General features: G+C 54.2%; 1 protein-coding gene across 1 annotated transcript in view; it reads right to left on the minus strand.

The window, feature by feature from the left end:
• LOC110469521 (uncharacterized) overlaps nt 1–11,349 on the minus strand; it is a 612,305-nt gene extending 600,956 nt beyond the window's left edge. Inside the window, 3 exon segments of the mRNA XM_077789808.1 lie at nt 5,187–5,191; nt 9,318–9,984; nt 10,171–11,349. Coding sequence (XP_077645934.1) covers nt 5,187–5,191; nt 9,318–9,984; nt 10,171–10,216 — 718 coding nt within the window. The 5' untranslated portion in view covers nt 10,217–11,349.
• Nucleotides 11,350–11,825: the final 476 nt, after the last annotated feature.

The raw sequence follows: 11,825 nt of genomic DNA on the forward strand, positions 1-11,825 counted from the left end.
GAACTCGTACTCGCTAGAACTGCAACGTGTAGCTAGTACATGATAATTGATATAATTGTTAGATGTGATGATTGTTTAGTAATTAAATATAATTGCTGTTTAAATATTAGAATGATCATGAGAAACTCTGGTCAGTGACATTAGAAAGATCACAACCAACTTACGTCAATGCATACAATAGAACAATGTAAGTTTAATAATAAATATGTAAGTTGTGTAACGATAGAATATAAAATACATTCAGCTCGAAAGCCATGTCGGTGTCAGATTTGGGTCTGTACCCCTGATTCCCAGAGCTCTCAACAGAAGCAGCTGCAGATAATCATACCCCGGGATTATTTGTTTTTCCGAACGCTAACAATGGTTGCCATGGAAACTGACCATAGCAACAGGGGCTGCTGATGGTTGCCATGGAAACTGACCATAGCAAGAGAGGCACGGGATGGTTGCCATGGAAACTGACCATAGCAACTGGGGCTGGGGATGGTTGCCATGGAAACTGACCATAGCAACAGAGGCAGGGGATGGTTGCCATGGAAACTGAGCATAGCAACAACGGCTGGAGATGGTTGCCACGGAAAAGGACCATAGATCCAAGGGCTGGTGATGGTTGCCATGAAAACTGACCATAGAAACAGGGGGCATGAGATGGTCGCCATGGAAACTGACAATAGCAACAGTGTCTTCCAATGGTTGCCATGGAAACTGACCATAGGAACAAGAGGCTTGCCATGGTTGCCATGAAAACTGATCGTAGCAACAGCAGCTGGGGAGGTTGCCATGTAAAAAGTACCATAGCAATAGGGGCTAATGATGGTTGCTATGCAAACTGACCATACCAACATGGGTGGGTGACGGTTGCCATGGAAACTGACCATAGAAACATGGGATTTTGGATGGTTGCCATGGATATTGACCGTAGGAGCAGTGTCTGTCGACGGTTGCCATGGAAACTGACCACAGGAACAGCGGCTGGTGATGGTTGCCATAGAAACTGACCATAGCAACAGCGGGTTTGTGATGGCCACCATGGATACTGACCAGAGGAAAAGGGGCTGGTGATGATTGCCATGGAAACTGACCATAGCAAATGGGTCTGGTGATGGTTGCCATGGAAACTGACCATAGGAACAGCGGCTGGTGATGGTTGCCATGGGAACTATCCATAGGAACTGTGGCTGGTGATGGTTGCTATGGAAAAAAACCATAGCAACAGGGTCTTCTAATGGTTGACAAGGTAAAGGGCCATAGATCCAAGGGGTGGTGATGGTTGCCATGGAAACCGACCATAGGAACAGGGGCTAGTGATGATCGCCATGGGAACTGACCTTAGCAACATGGGCTGGTGATGGTTGCCATGGAAACTGACCATAGCAACAGGGGTTGAGGATGTTTGCCATGGGAACTGACCATAGAAACAGCGGCTGGTGATGGTTGCTATGGAAACTGACCATAGGAACAGCGGCTGGTGATGGTTGCTATGGAAACTTACCATAGGAACAGTTCGAGTTGATGGTTGCCATGGAAACTAACCATAAAACAGGGCCACGGGATGGTTGCTATGGAAACTTACCATAGCACCAGGGGCTAGAGATGGTTGCCATGGAAAAAAACCATAGCAACAGTGTCTTGTAATGGTTGACATGGAAAAGGACCATAGATCCAAGGGGTGGTGATGGTTGCCGTAGAAACTGACCATAGCAACAGGGGTTCAGGATGGTTGCCATGTAAACTGACCATAGGAACAGGGGCTAGTGATGATCGCCATGGGAACTGACCATAGCAACATGGGCTGGTGATGGTTGCCATGGAAACTGACCATAGGAACAGCGGCTCGTGATGGGTGCCATGGAAACTGACCATAGCAACAGGAGCTTGGGATCGTTGCCATGGATACTGACCAAAGAAACAAGCGCTGGTGTTGGTTGCCAGGGAAACTGACCATAGCAACAGGGGGCTTGTGATGGTCCCCATGCGAACTGACCATAGCAACAGGGGCTGGGGAAGGTTTCCATGGAAACTGACCATAGAAACATGGGTGGGAGGTGGTTGCCAGTGAAACTGACCAGAGCAAGAGGGGCTGGTGATGGTTGCTATGGAAACTGACCATAGGAACAGGGGCTGGATTTGGTTGCCATGGAAAAAAATCCATAGCAACAAGAGAATTGGGATGGTTACCATGGATACTGACCAAAGAAACAAGAGCTGGTGTTGGTTGTCAGGGAAACTGACGATAGCAACAGGGGGCTTGTGATGGTCCGCATAAGAACTGACCATAGCAACTGGGAGTTTGTGATGGCCGCCATGGATACTGACCATAGCAAAAGGGGCTGGTGATGATTGCCATGGAAACTGACTATAGCAAATGAGTCTGGTGATGGTTGCCATGGAAGCTGACCATAGAAAATGGGTCTGGTGATGGTTGCCATGGAAACTGATCATAGCAACAGGGGGTTTGTGATGGCCACCATGGATACTGACCATAGCAACCGGGGCTGGTGATGATTGCCATAAAAACTGACCATAGCAAATGGGGCTGGTGATGGTTGCCATGGAAACTGACCATAACAATAGGCATTGGTGTTGGTTGCCATGGATACTAACCATGCCAACAGGGGCTGGTTATGGTTTCCATGAAAACTGACCATAGCAAATGGGGTCTTGGGATGGTTTCCATGGAAACTGATCATAGCAACCGGGGCTCGTGATGGTTGCCATGGAAAAAAACCATAGCAACAAGGGAATTGGGATGGTTATCATGGATACTGACCATAGCAACTGGGGCTGGGGATGGTTGCCATGGTAACTGACCATAGTAAATATGTCTGGTGATGGTTGCCATGGATACTGACCATAGCAACTGGAGCTGGGGTGGTTGCCATGGAAACTCACCATAGCAAAAGGCATCTTGGGATGATTTCCATGGATACTGATCATAGCAACAGGGGCTCGTGATGGCTGCCATGGAAAAAAGCAATAGCAACAAGGGAATTGGGATGGTTGCCATGGATAATGATCATAACAACAGGGGCTCGTGATGGTTTCCATGGAAAAAAGCCATAGCAACAGGGGAATTCGCATGTTGCCATGGATACTGACCAAAGAAACAGGCGCTGGTGTTGGTTGCCATGGAAAACTGACCATAGCAACAGGAGGCTTGTGATGATCCCCATGAGAACTGACCATAGCAACAGAGGCTAGTGATGGTTGCCATGGAAACTGACCATAGCAACAGGGGGCTTGTGATCTTTGCCATGGAAACTGACCATAGCAACCGGGGTTTGTGATGGTTGCCATGGAAACTGACTATAGCAACAGAGGCTGGTGATGGTTGCCATGGATCATAGCAATGGGTCTTGATGAGGTTTGCTAGGGTAATCCAGGGAATCCCTATTGCTGCTCTGGCAGGTCTGGGATCCTGGTAGGGGGTCAGGAACCCCCCATACAGATCCCCGAGAGACACTCTTTCCGATCTCTGTCCATGGAAAAGACTTTTCAATCTTACAGGTTGAATTAGAAGATCTGAGTGTTTGAGATAAGTAATAATTAGTCTGGCATGGGTGCAAAAGTAGAATTTAAGTATTCTAGATAAGCAGTTCAAAGGAGGCAAGATGGAAGATATTGGGTGTGTCTTGTCTTTTTCTTCTTCATGCTTTCCATGTTTCACTGTAGTGTTGGCATTTTTCTATTGCTTTAGGCTGGGGACACACTGTTCAACGTAGGTGATAGGTATTGGCACGTTATTGTAAATATAGCACACATAGTTTCTGGTATATAATGTTTGTAACATCCCACTGAGTTGCTGAGCCCCACACGCTGCCCTGCAGGACAGTCCTGCGGAACGGCAGCAGAACATGTTAGACATAAACAAGAATAAACAACCTTGAAAACCAGCACAGATTAATTATGGCTTCTTCTTTGGCAGCGAGGCTGAGAGGGGTCTGCCAAGCAGAGCTGAGCCCCCAGGGCACAGGGAAGCAGCTGCTGGCAGGGACAGCTCCAGGCAGCAGAGCCCTAGGCAGGCAGTGGGGAAACTCCCTCCAAGCTGTGCTGAGATGTTTAAAATCCTCTCCAACCCAACCATTCCATGTTTGTTTTTTTTTTTACAGATCCGCATGCGAAGGCACCACAAATGTCCAACAGCAGCTCCATCAGCCCCTTCCTCCTGCTGACACTGGCAGACACGTGGCAGCTGCAGCTCCTGCAATTCTGCCTCTTCCTGGGCATCTCCCTGGCTGCCCTCCTGGGCAACGGCCTCATCATCAGCGCCGGAGCCTGCGGCCACCACCTGCACACGCCCATGTTCTTCTTCCTGCTCAACCTGGCCCTCAGGGACCTGGGCTCCATCTGCACCACTGTCCCCAAAGCCATGCACAATTTCCTCTGGGACGCCAGAGACATCTCCTACACAGGATGTGCTGCACAGCTCTTTTTTTTTTGTCTTTTTCATCTCAGCACAGCTTTCCCTCCTGACCATCATGTGTTACGACCGCTACGTGTCCATCTGCAAACCCCTGCACTACGGGACCCTCCTGGGCAGCAGAGCTTGTGCCCACATGGCAGCAGCTGCCTGGGCCAGTGCCTTTCTCAATGCTCTCATGCACACAGCCAATACATTTTCCATGCCCCTGTGCCAGGGCAATGCCCTGGGCCAGTTCTTCTGTGAAATCCCACACATCCTAAAGCTCTCCTGCTCACAGTGCCTGTTTATCATTTGGCTGTTTTGTGTTCATTGTTTTTTCAAATGTGCAGATCTTCAGGGCCATGCTGAGGATCCCCTGTGAGCAGGGACGGCTCAAAGCCTTTCCCACCTGCCTCCCTCACCTGGCCATGGGCTCCCTGTTTGTCAGCACTGCCGCATTTGTCTACCAGAAGCCCCACTCCATCTCCTCCCCATCCCTGGATCTGGCCCTGTCAGTTCTGTATTCGGTGGTGCCTCCAGCCCTGAACCCCCTCCTCTACAGCTGGAGGAACCAGGAGCTCAAGGCTGCAGTGAGGAGACTGATGACTGGATGTTTCAGGAACACTAAACTGCTGGTCAATTTCTGCAAATCACTTGTAATAAAAGAAATCTTTGATACTTCTTGGTTTCATTTGGAAGGATCTTTTTCTTTGTAGCACTCATTTAATATTATTCTCAAAGAAATGACATTTTTGGTGCCAATTCTCATTCTGAATCTTTCCACCTTCACTGTGCCCACAGACTGTGTCAATGAGGGGCTGCACTCTCAGTGGCTTTAAAAGAACTAAAGGATGTCCCAGCACAGTTTTCTGCAGAGATGCTCTTTTGTTGCCTTCTCTGGAGCTGTAGCAGCAATGTCTCTGTGCAGAGCTGGGGCAGATCAGGGCTGGCACAGCAGCTGTGCCCAGGAGCAGCAGCACTTGGTGGTGCCAGTGCTGTTCCATGGCCCTGCCCCGCTGCCCTGGTGGCCCTGGTGTTGCTGCAGGGCCTGAGTGCTCTCGGGGCCGGGCACAGTCCTGGGGGTGGCAGTGCCGGGGCTGCAGCAGGGACAGGCCATGGGCACTGCTGGGGCAGCACTGACACCTCAGGCCAGGGCCTGGGGGCTCCAGGCTCCTTGCCCAGGCTCTCTCAAGAACATGGCCAGGCCAATGCTCAGCACAGAAAACTCCCGTGAGCAGCCCCAGGCTGGCCGTGGGCAAGCTGGGGACAAACAGCATGGCTGGTGCTCTGCTAGGGCCCTGGGGGAGACGGGAAGGAGCAGCAGAGCAGGGGCTGATCCATCCCCAGTGTGCTGCACAGCCCAGGGCAGCGTCCCAGAGCGTCCTCATGGAGCTGCCAACAACATCCCCCCTCTGCAGCCCTGGCCTCTCCCCCAGCTCACAGAGGTGCCGCATCCTTGCAGGCACAGACACGGCAGCACTGGCTCAGCAGCCCCTGTTTGCATTGCACACAGCAGGCAGGAGAACCCCCATGCTGGTGCTGTGGGGACATGAACCTGAGGCAGCACAAATGCCATCAGCCCCTGGGGCCAGGAAGGGCTGGGGGACGCCAGGGAAACCACTCAGCTTTGTCCTGGCCTCTGCAGTCAGCCAGAAAGTTTGTTCCCATCAGCTGGGAGTTTCCTGTCCCACTGCAGACGCTGCTGCTCAGAGCCAGGGCTGCCTGGCAGCCACCCCCAAACTGCCCTGAGCATTTCCTCAGCTTCACCTTTGCTTTCTTTACTCTTCCTGCTACAAATTTCTTCCCATTGCCCACCCCTGTTCCCTCCCCTGCACACATACCATGCCTGTTTGCCCTTTCCTCTCTGGCCCCACTCCCCATTGCAGTTCCTGACTTGGCACCACGGGAACATCCCTTGGGGAGCAGGATCATCCCACAAGTGCTGCAGGAATTATCTGCAGGCTCCTGCAGTGCCTGGTGCTGCTCCCTTTGCCAGAGGCACCCCAGGCCAGGGGGCACATCTGGGCTGCTGTGTCTGGCTGTGGGGCTCCCTGTTCTGGGCAGTGAGGAGGAGCTGCAGAGGCTCTGCAGGACTGACAGGATGGGCTTTGGGGCTGTGAGGTGAAGCTGAGGGACCTGGGCTTCTGGAGATTCTGAAGAGGAGGCCCGGGGCTCCTCCTGCAACTGCTCCAAGGGTGGTTTCAGGGAATCCCAGAATCAGCAAGTTTGGAAAAGATCCTGGAGATCATCACGTCCAACCTGTGCCCTGACACCGCCTTGTGCCCTCTGAGCCTCCTCCAGGATCAACAACCCCAGCTCCTTCAGCTGCTCCTCACAGGATTTGTGCTCCATACCCCTCCCCAGCCTTGTTTCCCTCCTCTGAACACGCTCCAGCCCCTCCATGTCCTTCCTAAATTGGGGGGCCCAGAACTGGACACAGCACTCGAGGTGCTTCCCAACCAGTGCCAAGCACAGGGGAAGAATCACAGCCCTGGTCCTGCTGGCCACACCATTCCTGATCCAGGCAAGGAGCCCCAAGGAGGGTTTATCAGGGTCTGAAGCTCCAGGGGTCTGGGGGTTAAAGACAAAGACAAAGGCTGGTTTAGGGTATAAATACAGGAACAGAGGCGGTGGAGGAGAGCGTCAGGGATCTCAGGGTTTAGGGGTGGTACACAGGGAAAGGGACTAATAGGGAATGCCAGGGTGGACAGGGAATGGAGAACTTGCTAGAACATGAACATATCAGGGTAAAAAGGTTAGGAAAGGCCAACGGGCCAATAGGGAGGACAGAACTGGGACAAATTAACACAGTGCTGCTGAGCACCATGGGCGAAGCTTTTGTCCTCACCCTGAGCTGTGAGGAATGCCCGGAACCTAAAGCGCATTTCTCCAGGGCATTGCTGTTGCCCTCTCCCCAGTAAGCTCACAGGCCTCCACAAACACACACTGGAGATGTCTGGGGCCGTGCATAATTTCTCCACTCTCAGCACTGAGGCAATGGACTCTGGCACAGCTCTGAGCTCATGCCCGTGGCAAAAACCCCTGGCCATGGGGCTCCGTGGAGCTGCTCTCAGGAAACCCCCCAAGAGCTGGGGAGTGCTCCAAAACTGCCTCAGGAATGTGAGATAACCCAGCATCTCCTCATGAATGTAGACTATTCAAAAACTCACTAAGTAACGGGTTTCCCTGTTGCAGAGGATAGATAGATATGATTGTTCTCTTAGCTAGCCGAATGTCACTTCTGCCCTTGGATAAATCCTGGAGTGAAATGGACTGTTCCATCCCACCCCCCAAAAGATTGTGGCTCATCCCGCACCTCTGTACCTGCCCCTAAAACATCAGAGTCTGTAACCCCATTGGCCCATGCCTTGTCCCAGCCCACCTAGGAGCCCCTGATAAGGGGGCTCCGAGGGGCCATGCTGTCTCTTGTACCTCTCCCCCTCTCTTGGACTTCCTCCCTCTCTTGGACTTCCTCCCCTCTTCTCCTCCTGGGGCTTCCCCTCTCCTGAACCCTTCTCCTTTTGTCTCTCCCCTCCCCCACCCTCTGAGGCCCAGCCACGTGCTACGCCTGGGAGCACGAGGCTCGAACCTTCCTGCACCCCCAATAAACCTCTCTCCCCAAGAGCAAGCTTCAGAGATCTCTGCCTCCCTCCACCCCCACCGTGCAGGAGAATAATCTTCCCACATTTCCCCTATTTAATCATCTTGGCTGTCTCATTCCAGACCCCACCCCACCTCCCCAGTCCCAACCCCAATTCATACCACCCCTCCTGGACATCAAGACCCCTTCCCAAGCTGTACTTCCCCCATTTCACACCTCCCAAATCTCCATCCCACCTCACCCAATTCCCATCCTGACCTGCATACCACTTTGCCCAATCCCCTTCCAACCCAATTTCACCCTGAGAAGTGGTGGAATTGAGTTATTTTGGGGTGGGATTGAGTAGTTTTCAGTGGCATTGAGTGGTTTTGAGGTGACAGATCAATCCTTCTCATCATTTGGAGTGCCAAGATGTGGTGTCCGGGACCTGGGTCCTGCTGGGAACGCCACAGAGGGCAGGGTCTGCCGGAGCCGGACAGTGATAGCGAGGCTTCCGCCGAGGCGGGATGGCGCTCAGGCTGCTGTAGCTTCCAGAGAGTTTTATTGAGGGGAAGAGAAGTCGGAGGTGCAGGGAGACAACCACTCAGGAAGGGAGCGAGCTCTGGGCGCCCCATCCCAAGGCGAGGTAAGGTGTATAACAGCAATGGGATCGGAGGGTCAGGGTACAAATCAGCCAAAAATGGACAGGTACAGGGGAGGAGCAGGGGATGACCGACAGGGTGAGAACCGATGGGACAAGGGGAAGGGGTGGCTAACAAGGGGGAACCAATGAAGGCACAAAGAACAAGGAACATTCTAGAACAAAGGGATAGCTAAAACAATGATGGACATGAACAGGGATAACAAATGATTGGCCTCAGGGGAGGCGGGAAATTACACAGAAGTGGTCTCCCAGGGCATCCCAGGTGGACTGTCCCCAGGACCCCCTCCCACACTGGGAAGTAAAGACAACAAATAGCCCCCAACCCACCCACCCCCCCCCCCATATACTCCCAGCTATCTCCTGGAATCCAAGATTCCCCAAAAAACACAAGTAAAATGTGAGGTTTTAGATGTCTTTGATGAATTTATTGATATTTACACCAATTTTCCATGTTTTGAAGGGAAGAAGATAAAATATAATAAGAGGCAAAATAAAAGAGACAGCAGCCACTTCCCTCTGTGTATCACAGGAAATGTGATACAGGGAATGTGATAGCCACAGGGAATGTGGTCACCAGGGCTCTGACCAGGGTGGGTCCTCTGATGGGGATGGAGCTGGAGCAGCGCACGAAGCTCTTTCTGCGGGCGGGGTTGTCACAGGGCTTCCCTTACCGGTGCCTCCGCTGGTGCCGGGTAAAGAATGAACGGTCTGAGAAGCTCTTCCCACACCGGGGACACTCGTAGGGCCTCTCCCCGGTGTGGATGCGCCGGTGGGTGACGAGGGTGGAGTTGTGCTTGAAGCCCATCCCACAGTCGGGGCAGTGGAAGGGCCTCTCCTGTCTGTGGATCCGCTGATGCACAAGGAGATGGGAACTGGTGTGAAACCTCTTCCCACACTCAGGACACTCATAGGGCCTCTCCCCAGTGTGGAACCTCTGGTGGACAATCAGGTCAGACCTGTGGCTGAAGCCCTTCCCACACTCCCCACACTCGTAAGGCCGTTCCCCAGTGTGGATCCTCTGGTGGCAGACCAGGTTGAAACTCTTCCTGAAGCTCTTCCCACACTCCAAGCACTCGTAGGGCCTCTCCCTGTCATGAGGCTGCTCAAGGACCACCAGCTCTGAGCCCTGGCTGAAACTCTGCCCACCTTCCTGGCACAGAGTGGGTCTTTCCTCCTCAGATCCCTGTGATCTGTGTTTGCAGCCCCTCCTCCTGTGGGACCTCAAGGGATTTTCTTCCCCATTGGATTCCTGTGTCATGGAGGTGCTCGAAACAGCCTCTTCCGTGAGGTTCTGCCGTGGGGATTTGTTCTCCCTTGTCTCCATCCTCAGCTCCTGCTCTGGGGGAGGAAGGACAAGGAGAGGATGGGATTTGCCTCTGTGCCACAGGGAAGGGCAAGGAGATCCCTCCAGTGCGTCCCTGGCAGGAGGGCACCGGCAGCGGGGCTGTCCTGCAGCCGGGGGCTGTGCTGGGATGGGAGATGGAGCAGGAGAGAGGGGGAAAGGGGCACTGACTTCCTCCTCACCTGCCTCGGTGTCCCAGGGCATCTTCCTCACAGCCTCCTCCTCCATCCAGCCAAAGTTTGAGAATGGGAAATCCTGATGTGGGGAAAAACAAGGTGTCAATGCCTTGGGCTGGGGTGCTCTTCTGAGTGTTTAAACAGCTCCAAAGAAAAAGAAAAACCAGAGCCCGGGGAACTTCTCTGCCTCAGCGAGCTACAAACTAACTAAAAGCAAAGGAGAGCTCTGTCCTGCTGTCTGTCTGTTGGCAGACAACTGATACCTCAGGTTTAAGTTTTTCTGTTCTGTTTTGGTGTGCAGCTTCTAGCTCTATATTAGGGGTTACTGGCATCTTTTCACAGGGTGGTGAAGACAAAACAGTCCTGCTCTAGCTGGAGAGTCAAGGACAATCTCTTCAAACTTCAGGCCCAAAGCACAAACAACGTGAAAAGAGGAGGGCAGGCAAGCAAGCAAGGAAGGAGGAGGAAACTTCATCATTTGAACCTATTAACTGGGCAGTTAAATCCTGTATGGAAATGGACTAACACCTATAAAAATGTCAGATCTCATGACCAAGCCCTCTTTTGCTTCCATCTTGGAGCCATCCGGGCAGAGACCCGAGTGTGGCTCCAGTACTGCCAGGGTGTGGCCTTTGAAGGCACTTCAATAAATATCCTCTTTGTTCCTCTTGGCTCCCTCTGGCCTCTGTTCCAGCTCCTTAACGCATCACAGCAGCCCAGGAGCCGGAATGTGGAGGGGTGATGCAGTTCCTGAAAACAAACTGTGCTCTTCTTCCTCCCCCTCTTTGCTCTCAGAACCAGCCCTGAAGGTGCAGAACTCATTTCGGGGCTAAACGGACCAATGGGGGTACGAGCATCGTGAGCTCACCCCAGGACAGGCCCTGCCAGGGTCAGGGGTCCCGTCCCCGCCTCATCTCCGGGCTGCCGGGGGTCCCCCAGCTCCGGGATCGCCCCTTCCCCTCTGCCGCCTCGGGGGTCCCACGTTCCGCAGCCCCGGCTCTCAGGGGATCCCCAAAACCAATGTCCCGCCCTGTCAGCACCGGGCCAGCCCCGCGTGGTCCCCCGGGACCCTCCGAGGGGCGATCAAAGCTCCTGTCCCCCCGAAAAGCTCCTCTCAGGGAGCCCGGAGGGATGCGGGGCTCGGCATCTGCCGGCTCCGAGCACTCTCCAGAAAAATCCCCCCGGAGACCCCTCCATAGAGCCGGGGCGAGCTCGGCCTCCCCCTCCCCTGCGGCTCGGGGCTGGGGCGACGCTGGCGGGGCAGGGGTGCTGCAGCCCCGGCGTGCGGGCGGTGCGAGCGGCGGGATTCTCCCGCTCCTGCCGCTCCTGCCGCTCCTCCTGTCCCTGCTCCTCCTGCCGCAGCCCCTCCGCTCCAGCCCGGAGCTCCCTTTCCCCCTCTGCCCGCCGCCCCGCAGCCCCGGTGCTGGGTGGGGGAGCCCCCGGCCGGCCCCGGGGCGGGCAGGGGGCTCGGGGACCCCCCCGGGGCGGATCCGTCCCCCCGGGCCGAGCCCCGAGCTCCGCTCCGGGGCCGCGGGGCGCTGCGGGGCCGCCCGGCAACTGGTGACGCATCGGCGAGAACGGCTCTGGTTGGCTGGAAATTGTCCAGCGCCTTCGCTGATTGGCTGGAATTGTGAGGGCCGCTGCGCCCGGCGGGTATCCCG

Source organism: Lonchura striata, chromosome 37 (assembly GCF_046129695.1).
Source record: "Lonchura striata isolate bLonStr1 chromosome 37, bLonStr1.mat, whole genome shotgun sequence".
NCBI classification, from domain to species: domain Eukaryota; kingdom Metazoa; phylum Chordata; class Aves; order Passeriformes; family Estrildidae; genus Lonchura; species Lonchura striata.